The sequence below is a fragment of the Choristoneura fumiferana genome, chromosome 15, assembly GCF_025370935.1.
Source record: "Choristoneura fumiferana chromosome 15, NRCan_CFum_1, whole genome shotgun sequence".
In the NCBI taxonomy this organism is placed as follows: Eukaryota; Metazoa; Arthropoda; class Insecta; order Lepidoptera; family Tortricidae; genus Choristoneura; species Choristoneura fumiferana.
The window spans coordinates 8,547,801-8,568,630 of record NC_133486.1 but is presented as its reverse complement, the minus strand read 5'-3'; the positions used below and the strand labels follow the sequence as shown (position 1 = coordinate 8,568,630).

The following is a 20,830-nucleotide window of genomic DNA, read 5'->3' as shown; positions in this document are numbered from 1 at the left end:
CTTTATATTCACCTTAACCCCAGTCCTAGAACAAGACAATATTTACGTAACCTGATCTGCGTAATTCTATTTGCATAACGTGATACAATCTTGAAACTCTAAATTCCACTATTTCCATGTGGTTATTATGAAACTATCGAATCTTTGGGTCATAGTTCGAGTATTGACTGGTCGTTGCAACCATAACGTTTTGTAATGATGTCATCTTAGTGTTATCTGTTCGCCCACAATTGCTTAATTTCTTTTCACGTTGTTTACATTCTTGTGGAGTATTTCTAACGGTTTATTCAACATAATATAAATACAATTTTGTTTTAATTAACATATGTACTATTTAATTGAAACTTTGCGAAACAGGACGCAGCAGATATTTACGATATTCTTGTATATATTTCGGGGATTTCGGAAATGGTTCCAACGATTTCGGTGAACTTTGGTACGTAGGGGTTTTTGGGGATGAAAAATTGATCTAGCTTGGTCTTATCTCTGGGAAAACGCTGGTTACCGAGTTTTAGCCCGAGTGGAACTCGGTTGCCCAGGTATTTGCAATTAATTGCATGTAAGTATGTTAGTAGATATGGCTCACTGACAACTCGATGCGAAGGGATAATAAACTGGGTACCAATAAGACAATAATTATTTATTTTGAATTGAAAGAAGCTTCGTTATTTTATAAAATTACTAATTGTTGCCCGCGACTTTGCCTGTGTCCCGTGGGAACTTTGTTTCTTAGTTACAATAAACACACTATTAAATTAGGTTTTTTAAAATATTTTAGGTTATTTTTAAAATATTAGGTTTAAACGATAAGAACTAAAGTTTTAACGGAACTAAAAAAGTTACAAAGTTTTTTATATATTTTTTTTAATTTAAGATGAATTGCCAGCTGTCCAGATTTTTTTTACTTAGGTACGATTTTTTATTGTCTTATCCTAGACCCATATAACATTTTCGTTAAATAACATTTTTTTTTGATAAACACGGATTTCCTGTTTTGGCATACGTTTATATTAGGTACTAGTGGTTGCCCACAGATTCGCCCCCGTTGTATTTTTTCTAAATTTTCTTCCATAAAAACCTACTCCTGATAATAACAAACACAACAAAAAAAGAATTAGTGAAATCGGTCCAGCCGTTCCCTAGTTTTGTGCTTAGCAACACATTTTACGTTTCATTTTTAATTATATAGATTATTACCGCTTATAAAAATACTATAGGGTAGGGTAGAAGGGTAGGATAGGCTATGGCGTGTATTGAGTAGGCAGCACTATAGTGCTGATGGCGCGCTGCTGCGGCGCAAACTACCAACCGCCTATCCTGGAATGACCCAATGGACACCAATGAGTGAGGGTAGGGTAGGGTATAGGGTAAGGTCACAGAACAACAAAAAATTCAATTCTACTCTTTTTTATTGTTCTGTGGGTAGGGTAGGTGTGGGTATATGCAAAGTGATTAATAAATTTTTACCTGCACAAGTGCAATCAGTGCCGCTATGCGCATGACAGCCGCTTCATGGGGCCCTGAAACAAAAATAATTCATATTAAATAATATATATAATACAAATTTAATTTTATTACATAATAAAGTAACGCGTATAACACAGAGGTGACTGGATTACAAATAAAATTCAAGTTAATTGAAGTCAAGATACGAATTGAACAAGGTGTTGCAAGTGTTGGAAAAATGCCCGTCCATCATTCTAAAAGTTTAACCCTGTTGATATCGACCATGAACGAACTTCGTAGACTAATATGGGCCCTAAATTGCCATTGTTCTGAACTCACAAGTAAATAAACGGGAATTCTTCCGATCCTTGATAATAAATCGTATATTACCTAATGGCAATATTACGCAGTATAAAAAAAAAGGTAGTTGCGTAGCCACGACAAAAAAGTTGATTAAACATCAAAAGAAAACTGAAATCGTCCTTTCAGATAACATAAATATCGAAGTTATTGACTGTCTTTAGACAGCTTCACTGAATTTAATTAATTAGACGAAATTTAATTCTTTGCCGAAGCCGTGCTGGCCGAGTGGTTTGACCTATGGCCTCTCAAGCAGAGGATCGTGGGTTCAAACCCCGGCTTGCACCTCTGAGTTTTTACCACGAGCTTTACGGTGAACGAAAACATCGTGAGGAAACCTGCACAACCTGCGAAGCATTTCAATGGTGTGTGTGAAGTTCCCAATACGCACTGGGCCCGCGTGGGAACTACGGCCCAAGCCCTCTCATTCCGAGAGGAGGCCTGTGCCCAGTAGTGGGACGTATATAGGCTGGGATGATGATGATGATGATGAAGCATTCTTTACTTCAAATATTTTTGAGCATTTGACGTTGACTTTGTACATTAACTGCTACTTAGGGATAACATAATGATGCATGTTACTTACGTTATATCATTACGTATACCTTAGGACAAGATTGTAGAAACAGATGACTCATGACAGATTACGCAATGTGCCCTCAAATGGGAGATTACCCTAGGTGCGAAATGTCCGCATCCTCAACGATTCGTCTTACATAAATATGATTGCTCCGCAGATGAAAAGGCCTAATGATGTGGCATCATTTTTGTTAACACGTGAACTTTAGAGTATTGTGATGATTTTTAGCCGATTTAGTGAATAAGGTAAATCAACATTGCATTCCCGATTATGGTAGACAGTAAATGTTACAATTGACATAGTTTGTTATTTTTTGAACTATGTCGGTATGTCGTTCGTAGGGCATGCACCTTGACGTTCTTAACTGTTTTAGGATTAACATCGATAATATCGGTAACTGTACGTTTAGCAATATTAACCGAATAAATCATACGGCAAAGACTTCACGTTCTAATCAATAGCTGCTCGTAAAACCATTAAATAATATCGTTTTATTTCAGTTGTAAGAACATTATACAAATAATACATTAAAAATAAAAGTAAATTACTTAAAACGTACAAACGATCTTTTACAATACGGTACACATCTTCGACTATACTTACTTCAGTCTCTACTTCATCATCCCAGCCTACATACGTCCCACTGCTGGGCACAGGCCTCCTCTCAGAATGAGAGGGCTTGGGCCGTAGTTCCCACGCGGGCTCAGTGCGGATTGGGAACTTCACACCCACCATTGAATTGCTCCGCAGGTTTGTGCAGGTGTAAATTTCAAATGTAGATTTAGCACATAAATTTCGAAAAACTCAGTGGTGCGAGCTGGGGTTTGAACCCACGATCCTCTGCTTGAGAGGCCATATTATGCCAAACCACTCGGCCACCGCGGCTTTTAGTCTCTACTTACTGTGTCTAAATTATTGGCCTTATTGTTTTTTTGTTTTGTTAAGAGACCTGTCAAATTAACGGATCTTTATAATCCAAATAAGTTTCGTTCGTTGTAGCTCAAAATTAGTATCCTAGCTCCATACTATTGAAAAGATTAAAGCGCCAAGACCCCAGTGGCTTGGACACGTGGAAAGGCTGTGAGAGGATGGAGCCGTGAAGAGAGCTTAATCGGGACGACCGGTGGACGTAGATCGGTTGGTCGTTCCAAGTACCGCTGGCGGGACGAGGTCCAGACGCCTTTGGATCTCGGGGTAATAGCTGGCAAGAGCTGACCCAATAGTAAAGCATGGCTTGACTTCGGGACACTACTCAAATAGTAAGTAAGTAAGTATTAGAAGATACCTATTTCTACACATATACCCAGTCAAGATGTTTAAAATTGACCGCGAGAATTTATTCTCTTCCAAACCGCAGCGTTCATAGTTCAAGTTAACTGATGGGTCAAGGAAACAACCAACCAACAATTAAACATTATGGGTGTTTCAATCGAGACTAGTAAGCGTGACGGATCGACTAATTGAATCATCCGTGTTATAATAATTATCATAAGTCACGTTTGCGTTGCCCATTCACGACCTCAACTTCCGGCAGACAATAGTCGTGAAATTGATAAGTTCACATTAAACATTATCTTCAATTGTTTTAATCTGAGGACTTAATAGTGATTTAAATAAATCCATCTGAGTTTGACCTATGGCCTCTCAAGCAGTGAATCGTACTTTAATACTCAAGGGAAAAAGTTTCCCTACTCTAAATATTAAAATATCGCTTTTGCAAAAACTACTTATATAACTATGGAATAAAAAATACCTAAGCGACCGAAAACACGTGTTTTCCCAGGGATACGACCGAGCTAGATCGATTGTTCGCCCAAGAAAACCCCCGATAGCAAATTTCACCGAAATCGTTAGAGCTGTTTGCTAAGTCCCCAAAATAAGTAAATGTAAAAAATAGCTGGTTTAAAGTTTGTGTTAGATTATGCACATACTACTTTAAATGGCAGGTCACGAGGATCTTAATTGTGCGGTGTACACCGTCTCCAATTCGTGAGGTCAGCTGCTGAACCCGGGCTTAGCGCTTCCGCGATTTCGACACAAACAATTACAGGATCTTACCAGACTGTGTCTATTGCCACATGAGACAAGCAATTAAAGAAACACATTTTAGAGGACCAATTTTTTTAAATCTCAAAACATGCCATTTGAAAATAATATTCAATTGCGGTAAAAATCTGTTTAATGCGACAAAACTAGTTTCAATAAAATATTACCTACCTATTTATACAATAAAGGATAAAGAGTAAAAAAAAAACAAACAAATGTTGACAACTAAGTACTTACGTAACCCTATTTCGGGCATGTCCGACATGCTCCTGGCCGGTTTTTTTAATTACTTGATACGAGTAATCAGAGCTGTAATTTATTATACATTATCTCATCCCACCTAACCCCCTACCCCTACCCTACCTACTACTTGCCACAGGCTCTCAGAATGATGGGGATGAGGCGTAGTTACAGCGCGGGCCCAGTGCAGATTGGGAAGTTCACAAACACCATTGATTCACAGCAATGAGCAATACATACCTACTTGTAAAAACTTATTTAAAGGGTTTGTCAATTCCAGTGAAACTATTAGAGATATGTGGGAACCCCATGGGGCCGAATAATCTAGATATTTAGCTTGGTCTTATTTTTTATTGTGTGTTTTCTAATTTTAGGCCAGGCTTAGGTAGGCGGTGAAAAGAAAACTGATGGAAATCACTATGAGAGACCAAAATACAAACAAGTGGGTTAGGGAGCAGAATGGGGTCGCAGACGCTGTTCAACGAATAGCTACCCTGAAGTGGCAATGGGTGCCACGTTGCTTGAAAGCAGGACTGGTGGTGCAGGAAACCTTGGAGTGGAGACCCTGGGGCGCGACACGGCAGAGAGGACGTCCGCAGATGCGACGGAAGGATGACATTAAAGGGTAGCCGGGTCAAACTGGATGCAAGTAGCACAGAACAGAGAAAAGTGGAGAAGGCTGAAGGAGACCTACCACAAGCATGTCAAAAATGATCAGAAAGAAGTAGGAGTTCGGGTTCTTAATCTAATGTATACATTAGAGTAACTGATACAATGTCCAATTAATTCCGAGCAAAAAAGCACCACATGCAGTCCTAAGATTGGAAATCTCGGAAGCAATTGTAGTAAAATTCACATGTTTTTACACGCCCGGTAAAAAACACATCAATTTGTATTGTATCTTTGTATTGATTACCGATTACTGGATAATCGATTGTGAATAATTGTGAGTATATGGATTTATGCATTGTTTTGTAACTTGGAGAATTAATAGGATTTTGATTAGTATTATTGGGTGTGAAAGACAATCGAGTTTTATGAGTTAGTTTTGTTAACGGAAGTAAATAAGCTAGGCTATGCGAGTAAGTTTCAATCGGAACAAATTTGTTTCTTTCTTAGAAATAAAACGATTTCAAGTAAAATTAAACGAATCTTCCTTATGTAAAATGCTAAAACCTATACAAAAAAAAAACGTTTTATCATAATCATCTTGGCCTAAATAGGCATAGGGTTCCTTTTGCGATGAAAAATCTTGGGCTAAAAATTACTTGCGTGGGGTAAATTTCAAATGTCGTTTCACATGTGAATCTCGAGAAATCCAGAGCTGCGAACCCATGATCCACTGCTTGAGAGGTCATAATCAAGTTAAACGAATGGGCACATGATGTCGTCATTTCAGAGGTGTGGTACAGCTTGAAGTTTCTATTGCGTGTTATCCTCTTATATACTTTAATTATAAAGTATGATAAACGAGACAAACTTCGTTTGATTTTGTGCTTATAGATGGGGGTGATCTCTGGTAGGTACTATCGAATCAATTTTACAATAGCGAAATATATGTAAAGCTAGGGTGAAATTAAATACTGAATCATGATTACCCGTTTAGTATAGGTACGTAAATGTACAAAGCGACGGACTAACGGGTGGAGGGGGTTGAGAATACGTGACCTCCCCTCCTCCTAGTCCTGTGTGTATTCCCAGCCTGATACTACTAGTTTGTCTGTCCGTCCGTCTGTTGCAGGTAAAGTCAACTACACTTAGCAGTAGGTATGTATGTCTATGCGTCGATCTAGACCCAGATTTTATGAACTTGCCGCAGCACCTAAATATCAACGACAACAACATATTATATTACTCAATTAATATAGTTGCGAAGGTCGTTGCGCCACCGAATAGACCTTAAATAATACTAATCAACATATAAATCAGTAAAGTTCAAGGGCTATACCACATTGGTGCGTTGTTTTACCTCAGGTTTGACTACTTGTCTTAATAACTCATCATCATCATCATCATCATCATATCAACCAAAAGACGTCCACTGCTGGACATAGGCCTCCCCAAGGCTCTCCACTCAGACCGATCTTGTGCTTTCCGCATCCACTGCGATCCCGCGATCTTAACCAGGTCGTCGCTCCATCTTGTTGTAGGACTACCGATAGCTCGTCTCCCGGTCCACGGACGCCATTCGAGAACCTTCTAACCCCATCGGCTATCAGGCCCCATCGGTCTTAATAACTGACAAAATATATTTACTCGTAATTAGTAAATAAATTGGTGATATTTATATGTTAATGTTTGTAGAATCTTTGAGGCAAACAAATTCTGTTTATGGACATGTAATGGATTTAGCATTTAAAGTATTGTTTTATGACATCATGGGCTTTTTTTAGTGGCGTCTAAAGGCCCTTGCAAATCACGTTTTTTAAACGCACCGTCGACGCTCGTTTGTATCGATACAAACGCGATACGTATGCGAGTTGTACGGCTACTCTATGAAAATGAAAACGCGCTGTTAACGCACGTTTCTAAAACGCGCGTCGACAAATGTTAATTAGTTTCTGTCTGTTTTTATGTGGATCTGTTTTTATTTATCTGTGTGTTAAATTTGGTGTAAGCCGTTGCAATTTGCAAGGTGCGATTTGCGAAGAATTCGCGGTTGCAAATATTTATAAGTGTGATTCATAACGCCTAATTCGTCCCTGTATTCGTCCCAATACATGGCAAGGGCAACAAAATGATAAATCCGCTTTTTAATTACCAAGTTCGTTTACGAATCTAGATTTATGTCAATGGTCGTAAGAATTGTTGACTTCGAAGTGTGCCAGGGTCGGCGTGCCATCGCGGGCCCTTAGGACCGGTCGACGAGTCGGCCGATCTGTCTCACGACTTGTCGAGAAACCGGTGCATCGGTAAAGGCTTGGCCACAGTTACAGTTTTAGGGTAGACATACTGTCTAACAATTAAATTATTAGTTGCATACTGCAGCAACAACCGAAGAATGCAGATGAGATGAGCAAACATGTTGTATCCCGTGATTTTTTGTGGATTATTTAAAATTTCCATAGAAACTACTTAGCCTACTTTTTATTTCACTACTTACTTAAAAATGCCGCAGAAAAAACTTAGACTAATACAACATTAATTTATAGTTTTTGAATGAGTTAACTTAAAGTAGGTACGATGCAGCAGCTTTGTACGTTCATAATAAAGTCACGCGAGAAACGGTCCAATACTCGTTGATGTGATAAAGCCTTTGTGAAATCGATAATCAATTTATATTTCAACATTGTAGAGGATGAGATACTGTTTATTATAATGCTTTTTGCTTGAAGGCTCATTAACACTACATAACTAAATAAGGTTATTAAAATATTATATTATTACTTGCTTTTGCCCGCGGTTCCGCCCGCGTGGTATTCGGTTATCGCGCGCTGTTCCCTCGGGAACTGTGCATTTTTCGGGATAAAAAGTAGCCTATGTCACTCTCTGGCCCATAAACTATCTCTATGCCAAAAATCACATCGATCCGTCGCTCCGTTACGGCGTGAAAGACGGACAAACACACAAACATACAAACACACTTTCACATTTATAATATTAGTATTGATGTGCGTTCTTACTGTGGACAATAATATTATAAGTTGCTCGGAGTTCTTTTTTTTAGTTACATCGTATTTTTGGAGAAGATACTAACATATTTAAATAATCTTTAATAGTAAAACTTAATAAAATGAAACTTAGTCGCGTCTGACCTAGATTTGAAACTCCGGTTTCGAAGTGCACTAAAAACACATGAAAACTCGACTACACGTGTTTTTCCCGTGATAAGAAAAGCTAGATCGATTATTCGCCTCCGAAAGCCCCCATATAGAAAATATTGTCGAGATAGTTAGAGGCGTATCTAAGCTCCCCGAAATAAATAAATAAATACCTATACAAGAATTTAATGACACAAGATAAAAAGTCATCGCATACTAAAAAATAAATATTTTTTAACTTTCTAAAATGCTTTCATGATCTTGTTACGGTGTGGCTACGGCTATATACCACCAGCGGCTCGGTTAAAATAAAACTTTATTTGTTCATTGCACGGCCAAAATGTCCGCCGCAAAGTGGTTACCTTGCAAACCACGCAATGTACAAAGAAAACACTCACCGCACCATACTAGGACGTCCAACGGCCTAACGGTTACACAATATCCATCAAGAATAATTATAAGTGTTGAAGAAGCAATAAAATAAATGAAAGATATGATCCGAAAATGGCCGTTCAGAAGCTGACAATAATCATTAAACCGAAGAGAGCAAATTTATGACGATAAATTTCATAAATTTCAAGATCGTTGTAACTTTATATGATAAGTTGAAAGAAGCTGATGACAAAACAACATATTATATCGACAAATTGATAACACAATTTTAATTGCATTATTTTCAAGCTTTTAAAAGTTGTATACGGTCCTAACAGAGTAAAGAAGTTTAGATGTTCACTTTTCATAAAATGATTTATTCAGTAAAAATTTCAAATTTCAAAATTTCAAATGATTTATTCAGTAAATAGGCCGCAATGGGCACTTTTACACGTCATTTTTTAAACTACCAGCGCTTTCAGAAAGACCATCATTGCCAAGAAGAATGCGCCGCAAGAAACTTGGCAGAAAGTCATTTTTTCATAATAATATAATTACAAAAAAAATACTTAAAAACTATATTATACAATTAAAGAAAAAAAATACAAAAAATAATAATAATAAAAATACAGGGATGTAAAAGCTGTTTGCTGTCTGTACTTTTTCTTGAATTACATTATTATCCAAACTACATTCACATTACTACTCGTAGAAATGAGACAAATTCTAAACACAACCTATGGTCTTAAACTTTCTTAGTAAAATAAAAGTTTGTAAACCAAATTAAAAAGTATCGAAAACGGAAACAATTAATGAATGTTTGAACCGGTCTAAAAATAAGATATTTGTTAGGAACTTAGGATAGCGGACATAATTCTTATATTTCAGTATTTCTCATGACATCAGATCCCTATTTGGAACTTCAAAAACCAGTATAATAGAATGCAGACAGGATCTGAGGTCACTCGTAATATGACCCTATCCGCTTACCAAGGATGGACGTCAAATATTTCACACACTAATAAATCAAACACCTTATACTAATGCTTCAAGTACATAACAATAGAAAAAACAAGCCGTGAAAGGTCACTTGTCCGAAACAAATTATAAACACTACTTAACAAAACATCCTAAAAACCTTATCGCCTACGCCATTAATTATTTTGCCGCCAAAAGATTATACTCTAGCTTTTTCGTAACTTTGCGTTTGTATGTGAGATTTTAGATACGGCCTGTTTCACTGGTTATTTATGGTAGTATAATAGACAATGGATGAAATAGGATGATGCTATTTATCAAGTTGGAAGATTTAAAGTTTAAACGGTGGGCTTACTGTGTTAGAATACCTCTAAAACTTACGCGTAACGCGCCTAAGTAACTTAATGAAAAAATGAAAATGAAATGAAAATGAAAATTCGGGACACACACATATAAATAATATATACAGAACAAAAACATCATAATAATAAAGTGAAATAAAATAAAATGAGAATACAAAATAAAAAAATAATAGAAAAATGAAAATAATTAAAAAAAATACTTATTTTTTATGTGCCCGAAATGGTCCCGCCTCAGCATAAAATGCGGACTACTTTGGTGGAGCCAGCGCTGGTCTTCCGGCGAGACCATGACCACTTATGAGACACCATGATCCTCCAGCTCCAGCCTACATGCTCAATGCTATGCTTAAACCTCATCCCAAAAAGGTAGGGCTGGTTGTGCTCAGTTTTGCACACATGTTTTAGTTCACCGGAAAGTTCATGGTGTAACTCAGAAGTGCATTTTTGGTGACAGGCCTGGGTTTGAAGACATAATCCTGCCTTAGAAGCTATTGGCCTAAAGTGGTATGGGCGCACGGACAGATGAGAACAGAAGTCAAACTAAGTCACCACTTTCGTGACTGTCTCACTTTAATTAGGCGATTATTCGAACGTTTTTATTTTTCTGGACACTTTTCTGTAGAAATACAGGAAATCTAACAAATAATCGAAAACGACATGAAAACCTACAGGCGATTCGTAAAAAATGTGACCAGAAAAATAAGGCTGTTGAAAACACTCGAATAATTGCCCAATTACATTATTTACTTATGCAAACTCTCGTATTTTTCATTTCACTTGCAGACTTGCTCAAGTTGGTAGACGATATTTCAGTCACATTGCAACGGCCATGGTTGCAAAGTAGACTTTTCTTTTTTATTAGTTTTCTAGTCTTCTCATAACGTTTCGTTTAAATAAGTTTAAATGTGTTTGCAACTATAACTGGTGAAATTTTATCGGTTGCCAATCCGATTTGCATAACGTATGATAGACAATGTTATCTAAGAAACTAGTCCTTTGCGCTATAGTTATTAAAACTCATTTATATTTACTCTGTTTTTCTAACATGATTCAAATGACACATGATGATTATGTAAGTTTGTAAGGCGGTAACTAATTTTTTATTTTTTCCAACAGAGATAAAATATAATGCTTGAAAAGATGAAATCACATTAAGAGCGTTTATACCTGCTGAGCTGGCAACGTTGCATTTTTGTTGGTTTTTCTCGATTATTCCATAATAATTGAATGAAAATTAATAATGTTGTCTGACAGAACACTTCTTAATATGAAAATTAATGTGTCTACTCCAATAATTATTCGTTATAGATTTTTATTTTCTTTAAAAACCGGTCATAAGCATATATTTTTATAAGTCGGTGAACTAATGTTGTTCAGTTTGACGAGCATGATCTATGTGGGGGTCTAGTCGAGGTGGCCTAGTGGTTTGACCTATCGCCTCTCAAACAGAGGGTCGTGGGTTCAAACCCCGGCTCGCACCTCTGAGTTTTTCGAAATTCATGTGCGGAATTACATTTGAAATTTACCACGAGCTTTGCGGTGAAGGAAAACATCGTGAGGAAACCTGCACAAACCTGCGAAGCAATTCAATGGTACGTGTGAAGTTACCAATCCGCACTGGGCCCGTGGGAACTATGGCCCAAGCCCTCTTGTTCTGAGAGGAGGCCTGTGCCCAGCAGTGGGACGAATATAGGCTGGGATGGGATCTACATTTTAATTATTTGCTCATATTACAGGCCACACTCGGTATACTGGTACATAGTAACTGATTCTTAAATTAGCTAGATGCTACTATCTGTGGGCTTAAGCCGTGGGTTTCTTATTAAACAGACGATTAACCTAAGTTACGTTACGACTCGCATGAGGGAGCATCAGAACTGAATTTCAGTTCATTACCAATTTAGGTACTAAAATTTATTTTACTTTCACCCATCATCATCATCATTCATTCATCATTCGTCCCAGCCTATATATGTCCCACTGCTGGGCACAGGCCTTCTCTCAGAGTGAGAGGATTTGAGACGTAGTTCCCATGCGGGCCCAGTGCGGATTGCGAACTTCACACACACCATTGAATTGCTTCGCAGGTTTGTGTAGACGACTTTTTCCTTCACCGTAAAGCTCGTGGTAAGGTTTCAAATGTAATTTGGCACATGAATTTCGAAAAACTCAGAGGTGCGAGCTGGTGTTTGAACCCACTATCCTCTGCTTGAGAGGCGATTGGTCAAACCACTAGACCACCAAGGCTGGCATCATCATCATCATCGTCATCATCATCCCAGCTTATATACGTCCCATTGCTGGGTTCAGGCCTCTTCTCACAATGAGAGGGCCACATTAAATCAAATTATATTTACCACCAGCTCATAAAGGTGCATCTTTTTCTTCTTATTTTGCGCAACTTGATCCATGAATCGAGCCCTAATTGCATTGTAGGGACGGCGGGCGCAATTTGCTTGCGCAAGCGGCGGTGGCTCTTCGATAATGATGCCCTTGCGCTACATGGGGACGTGGTTTGGTTAACTCAGGTTTTGTGGGATTTTAACATCCTACTACTGTTTTAAATACAAAATTCTGTATGTTAATCCATCACGCTTTTTTTGCTTTGGAATCAACTTGCAGCTTCGGTATTTCTGGACTGGTATAATTTGGGGATCTTCCAACACATCCGTAACTCAAGTTATGTTATGGGTGTCCATGAGCGGTGGTGATTGCTTTCCATCAAATGACTCGCCTGCTCGTTTCCCCCTTATCATTTATAAAAATCCGCAAAAACAGCTCAATGGCAATGGTGTAGGGGTTATAGCACGCAGCACGGATTGCTGAGGACCTGGGTTCGATTCCTCTCTCTTTCTGGTTTTTCTGTGCATCCATGTCTCAGTTTGTATTTTCGACTACTCTAGAAGTTATTTTGTAATATTATCGTACCTATTATACATTTCCCACATCTCGGTCGTAATTACGGCTACCTTTTAACTACCAATTAAGCTCTTACTTCCTAACGTTACGAGGTGAATGTTTTATGAAGCTTTGGAGAGGGCATGACACAATCTGACCCAGCAATCATAAACATCACTTAACCTCTTAAAGCCCAATTGTCAGAAATTAAGACTTGCGTACTTCAATGTATTTGTGTACAGAGTAAAATTACGGGCCTACACATGCATAATAAGAACTCCATTCCATGTATACAGAGTGATTTGCTCTAAGTATTTACATTATTATAAGTAGTTTTGATATGTCCCTTCGAAACTGTTAGCTTATTAAAGTTCAGTTAAGAAAACAACTACAATTAAACCAAAATTAATCATACACGAATTTAAGCATGGGTTCCTCTACAAGCGAGGAAGTGGATATTAATATTATTTAAATAAATGCGCTGTAGCTAACTAAATAATTGATGATAATTTATTAGTATAAATATATATTATATATATTTATTAGTATAGCTGTAGTCAGTGACCACTAAAACAGTTCGGCCCCATGTTACGTTTGAAAAATGCTCTAAACTTTATTCATGGACAAAGAAACTTAATCAACTTTGATTATTTTACATCATAATCTAATATTTTGATGTCCTCCATGTCGTGTCCGACAATGGCGAACCTTAGGCTTGTTTACTCGTATTATGTGCCCGAGTATGGCTGGCAAAGACAAACTTTGTTTTAAAGGTCCTATTACAGAGCAATGTAATTGACCACTATCATTATATGTGTAAGTGTAGGAAGGTCTCGGGCGGGTCTTTATAGTAAGACGTTTGGGATTTAATATTTTAATATGATGACAATTAAATACAAAGATTTCAGATGGCTATTAATTAGATTGAAATAGGCACTGTAATTTTCAAATTTGTAAGGTAGAAATCAGATGTACGGATAACTGCTGAAAATGATACAAGTTATGTGGAGTACAAAATAACTCCAAATATGTTGAATATTTTTCAACATTTTTAAAGTGTTAATTCTCGGCACGAGTACGACTATTATAAAAAAAAATCTTAAAGGTTATATCGCTACTGGTAGGACGCAGGCCTAAAGACTAACTGCTCACGCGATTTTAACTTCATTCATGTTACCCAATCAACGTGGCAGTAAAATAAGTTGTAGTACTACAAAACCAAGCAATCAGTCAGGTGCGCAGACGCAAGTCATGACCCCACATTAATTTATAAAACTTACATAAAATTTGCCAGTCCCTTTTTCTCGAGTCTACAACTAATCGCTTGATATTATGATTAATTAGCCTTTACTTGCGGTTGTTTTCGTAAACCAGGATTTCTCAAACTTCTCAGGCTCCACGTACGCCTGTTAAAGTATAATAAAATTGGATGTTGGAGAAACTAAGGTTTTTATTTCAATCATCATCATAATATAATATACTTATTATTTATTTCCATAAAAGTCAACAAATACAAGTAAGAAACATCTTGCCAGTCTTGCAGCCACCATGTACATCACCATACGCACACCACACCATATGCATCCTATTTATGGTTTTACTGTGATTTTGTTGTGATGTAGTGTGTTTTTTATGTCAATAAATGTTGTGAGTTTGAGTTTGTAAATTTCGTCGCAAACCCCCTACCGCAGAATGGCGAACCCCTTTAAGAAACCCTGACGTGTGGCAGTAGAATTGAAATTTCGGGATTTGGCATGCGTACCGTACATCCCGATAGCGCGGGAATATCGGAGTAAAAAGTAGCCTACGAGTTCACAAACCTATAAATAATTTATAATTTATAACAAATTTACAATATTAGTAGGATATATTAGAAATTTTGAAAATACTTTTTAAATTCAAGATTGCTTTTTTTCGAAGGAAGATAATGTTTTTTAGGAAAGGACAATACAGAAAAAAGTAGCTTACAATTAAATCGTAATTAGGTATTTATTACATACCATCTCAAACTTAAAGTACATTAAAAAACTAAAACAAATTATTTAAAGGTGTCCCCTTAGGTAAGGTTCTAAAGATACTGGCAGTGTTCCCTCGCTAGGCTAATACTTTGTCCGAGGAAGCTGCCAGCTCTTCGGTCCCCTAGACCTCTTTATTGTTTCCTTTGTTATTATTTTATAGCGGTCAGATACCTCACGAATATACATAGATAATGCGTCCAGTATTTTCAAATCATATAAATTACCCGATGAGTATAGTGTAGCATGAAACGATCACGACTGACGGAAAACAAGTAATTAAATGAAAATCTATGTTATTATCATCTTAAATCGTGATGTACGATTTCTGGTTCTCTTTGTTTGTCATGGGGTGTATAATTGTGCGTTTAAAGCATTTTATTGAAATGTCAATGTGATGAGGTAATTATCTGTAGAGGAAGCGAAAAGAGTGCTAACATGAACAGCAGAACATTCAAACTGACCAACTTCTGTGAATCAGAGCAAACAACGATGCGCTTTATGCGAATGGCTTAAAAACTTTTTCGATTCACCGATAAGTTGGCCGGTCGGTACGTTTTGACCTGTTAAAAGCTCTTAATAGTAGTGTAAAAAAAACAATTTTGAAGAAAGTAAACGGAATTCGCGCTATCCAGCGGAAACGATATCATTTTCAGGATCCAAACTATTGCAGTATTAAACTTCATAAAAATAATTTCAGCGGTTTCAGCGTGGGAGGTAACAGACAGAGAGCGTTGCTTTCCCACATATAATATTAAATAGGATACATATTTTTCATGACCGATAGCCCTATAAAAGTCATTTAACCTAGTAAAGGCGTGAATTTATCAACATCAATGTAGTAGAACGGACCACGACCTTTATAAGACTGAACACAGGTCAGGTCCCCGTCACACGCAAAAGTTCATCTAATAAATTGATGCGCACGCTCACAATATCCATACATTGTAAGCCAAAGTACCAGTACCACTTATTAAAGTTTAAAGGTAATACAATACAAAATATTCTGTATTAAACATCACAAAACAGTACAATAATTAAGTGATATCTTATTCTACGTAGTCCGTTACCTGGAAGTATAGGTACGTTTTAGATTTGCTATTTTAACTTTTAGGAAATTATAAGTCTAGCCTAATCTACGTCAGTTGGTTCTTAACTTTTCAAAAAGTTCGTGGAGTTTCTGACAAAAAGTACTATCTAATCAAGTCAACGATGTGTAGATGTAACGATGGTCTGATGCCTAGAATCCCTACGTCATGTATTTATGTTACTGGCCAGTTACCTTAAAATAAAATGAATTACAGATTAGTTTGAAAAGAAATTTAGAAGGTTCAGCTTTACTTTTTGGTTTTATCCGACTTTAATTGATTTAAGTTATTGTTAAATTCCGTCTTCAACACAAACTTTTTTTACAGAACAGACTGTAATTTTTGTCCACTATAGGTACTTGCACTTACATTTACTTACATTTTAATTACATAATAATATGTATTACCACAAGTCAATCCAACTACATGATTAGATTCGCAAGATTTACGATAAACCCAAATACCGGAACAGGTGAACCCGTAATGAGTATTTATCTCAACTTTTTCAAAAATAACAGGAGGTAATTTATTTAATCAGACGTTACTTTGCGGAGGTCGATATTAATGAACTATAATCAAATTACTTTGCTCGTAGCTTTGCTCACCCGCGACCAAAGCACGCGCAAAGTAAAGTTTGGTAGCGTGTGAGCAAAGTAATTGTTTGTAGTTCATTAACAGGACGTTGGCAAGCTTGGTCAATTTCTAACCGTGCGATTGGCACACAAAACAGCACAATCACGCCAGTATAGCCCATCTCTCTCAATGTTCCTTAGTGATTCTCATACGAAACTCAAAGCACATACTCAACAATAGTTATTCAAATGGGCTAATATTGAAATAGCTTAGCATTTACTTACATTTTACTCAGGTCACGACGCTTCAAAGTATTTGACATCTCCTGTCGCAATATCAGACGCTAATACTCAAGCCATGTGTCTACATTCTTCGTAATTTTGTAAATAAAGCTACTGTGAGATTTGCAAAGTGTCGATTACTGGAGATTGCATAATATTTTTTCACACAGTGCCTCATCAGTTGGCTTTCATCGTCATTGCTTTGGAACCTGCTTTCGTCAGTTTTACATTGACAAATAAAAATACCATATTGGGTACAATTTTGTATTGCTTGGCGTCATTTTTTGACAATTATTGTGATGATTTTGTACCAAGATTATGGTATGCTGTTGCCAAAAACTTGTTTTCGATCTGTTATGGACATTCCATTGACAGGGGGCAATCTTTACCGTGCAATCGCACCATATAATCTCTGAATAATATTTAAGTTTCACTTTACTATAAAATTGTGAATGGGTTATTTCTGTCACTTTCAAAAACAAAACATTTTATTGACAATTTTACGATGCATTAGCTAAACTTTTGCGGTTTAGCCTGTTTCACAGCTCAATGTAATGATATCTTTGTTTGTTCGGACAAAACCAACAGAGATAGCATTTTGCTATGGAAATACATATCAATGAAGAGAACTATGTAATTTTTGAGAAAATCCACGGAAATTTGGGAAAGTTCCGGAACTTATTCAAGTGCCAGATCTAATAGCTAGCAAAAATCCTTATTAATCATAATGTCAATATACCTACGAGTAATAATATGTTTACCGCCGGTATTTTAGCTTGTGTCACCTTCAAGGAAAGGCTAAAGCGATCCAGTTTAGTGTTAAGACCATTCAATAAAACAACGGCGCCATGCTGTCTGGGTAGCATTTTAATCATGATACAAAAAGACAAATGTACGATGTTATTGGACGGCCATGGTTTATAGTTACAAATTGATTGATAGCGTTGTTATATGTATGTAGGTTCATACAGGCTAATAAACTACAAATTTTGTCTTGATAGTTCGCGACGTTGCTTGCTCGCTTGGTCGTGGAGTAAGGTAAAAATAGTTATACTTCGAATATAGTCTTTCTTTACATTGCCGTCTTTGCCTTTGTATACAGGGCGTTCCACGGTTCCAGGGGGTTTGGTTCGGTCAGGGTCTACTTGGAGTAAAAGTAGATCTTAACGCATTCGGCCCCAGTGTCACAACGTCTGTGACTTTTTAATTCCCGTTCCCTTTCTAGTTTGAGTTGCCGGGGTTACGTTTAAATATTGTAGACAGAATTTCGCTTAAACTCCACTACAGTTACAGTTATATACAGTAACAAGTAATGGTTGAAAGTTTTACCCAAATAAAACTTTATTAACATTTTAAAACAATTAAAATTGTTCCTAAATGAACACTGAGTCTCTCCCTTATTATAGTTTCAAATGCTGACAAAAAAAATTGACGAATTTTACTGAATAATTCTGCTTTAGGTTTAAAGCATGGTGGGAAATTCTTGCTCAAATCAAATATCGCAATATCACACTTATGAGGCATATGGGACCGTCATAGCCTTTAAAACGGCGACCAAGGCAGTGTTTAACCCTGTTTAACGTAGGTTTAACTAAACATAAATTGCTATTGAACTCTATAACCACGCAATAAGATCTTAGGCTCATCTTGCTGAATGCTGGTAATATTGGAGTTACTCAATTGACCACATCTTCCCACGATTATTCATTAGTCAATGCTTCTTACTATCAGCTTTTCAGATTGTAAAGGTGAGCTTCCACTGAAGCAGAGCTCTGGAGACCTATCATCATCATTATCATCATCATCGTCTCCGGCCTGTACACTGTTTGGCACAAGACTCCTTTTAAATTGAGAGGACTTTTGCTGTCGTCTCCGCGTCGGTTTCCCGTACAAATTTGAAACCTCAGATACACGTTGAGTTGGTTCGCTTGTGTACGCCGCTTTCCTCATGATTACTTAAGTGGCGGAAATTTTTGCAAGGACTATTATTACAAGCTTTTATTTAGCTTACAATGTAAGTTGGTTTTGATCAAATATTGCTAGCCGAATTTCACCAACTTTCAGTGAATGGATTGATTTAAAATTTGATACACATGCACAGCACAATGTCTTTAATTTTTTTCTCTTCTTCTATTTATGTTTTTACTGTTTTTGTTGTGATGTAGTGTGTTTTTGTTGTCAATAAATGTTGTGAGTTTGAGTTTGAGTTAAATTATAACTGACCATGCACAGTAAATAATGAGTTAACACAAAAATCTTGCATTTTTTTTACAAAAGCAACCCGAATTGCGGCGCTGACGATTGCAATAATAATAAAGCTACTTCGTGAATCTCCTCGAGGTTAGATCGCAGATAGTTCTGCAGCAATAGAGAACCAAGCATCTAATTTATGGACTGACATTACCGCAAAACAATAGCGTCCAGAAAATATTCAATGTTTTATTGTCCGTTCGACGGCAATTTTCTTTTTTTTGTGCTCAGGACACTGACCAGGCTATAGATGTCAGAATTTAGAAATTCAGCAAATCCAATATATGTAAGATCATGACAATGTTATTTTGTATTTAAAATCAAACGTTACTGAAAACAATCCTTATGGCACTTATTTTAATTACGATAAATTGAAAATTCTTTATGATATCTGAATCTTCTGTACAATTCTGTATCTTATTTTAATTTAAATTATTCTTTTATTGATTTATTAGTAACTACTATTTTTTAGACCGGTAATTTACGATGTCAAGTAAACAAGCCGAAGTGACGTTTGATTGAAATGAATTTATTTCATGAGTTTTATTTTATAATTTATTATATATTTTATATCATTGTATTTTACTGTGATTATTGTATTAGTGACTATTAAGTAACTTTAATTAGGTATGATTAATAATATTGAATGCAATTGAATTGTTGTCTCTGTTTTATTGTTTATTGAGTATGTTTAGTTATATCATGACATGATAACGTTATGATACTAATCCCTAGAAACTATAAGATCTACCTATCTATTAAATTATTATTACCTATCTTTTTATTTATTTATTCGACTGGATGCTAAACGAGCAAGTGGGTCTCCTGATGGTAAGAGATCACCACCGCCCATAGACACCTGCAACACCAGGGGGATTGCAGATGCGTTGCCAACCTAGAGGCCTAAGATGGGATACCTCAAGTGCCAGTAATTTCACCGGCTGTCTTACTCTCCACGCCGAAATACAACAGTGCAAACACGCTGCTTCACAGAAGGACTAGCGAGCAAGTTGATCTTTACTTATATCAACCTTCCGTTTCTCCCTGTCGATTGCCCTGTGAAGAACATTGCTCACTGAAATATCCAGATGTGTTGATATCTAATATCACAAAATTCTTATTTGAAATAAAGCTCGAATCTTTTTTATACCATACATCATTTTTAAACAGTTATTAGGTACCTTAGAGGTCTTTATAACAACAGTACCTACCAAATGTATTATTAGGACCACGTTATTGACCTAACGGCTGTTAAGTACAGAGTTTAGCAAGATCTTCTTAATAACAATGTCAATTCAATTGTCATTGTAATAGTCTAAGAATTCATTCATGTTGAAATTATGTAAAATATTCTTGGTGCGTGGGTGGTTTATGGACATGAGTGGTAATTTTATGACTGCAGCATAGGAAACCAAGTGTTAATAGAATTGATCGTGTTGCCATATCAAATTTTGTAAACATAAACAGCTATAAAATAAAATTATAATGTAATTTTAGATTTTAAAATCTAAATATAATAAAATTTAAATTAATCCAATACAATGCTCCATTTGTTATACGAGTAAGATGGTAATCAATCG

At 36.5% G+C, this 20,830-nt stretch overlaps 1 protein-coding gene across 1 annotated transcript in view; it reads right to left on the bottom strand.

The window, feature by feature from the left end:
- zye overlaps nt 1-20,830 on the bottom strand; it is a 75,940-nt gene that overhangs the window by 20,178 nt on the left and 34,932 nt on the right. The window contains exon 2 of the mRNA XM_074098439.1: nt 1,468-1,520. Coding sequence (XP_073954540.1) covers nt 1,468-1,500 — 33 coding nt within the window. The 5' untranslated portion in view covers nt 1,501-1,520. The remainder of the gene's footprint in view (nt 1-1,467; nt 1,521-20,830) is intronic.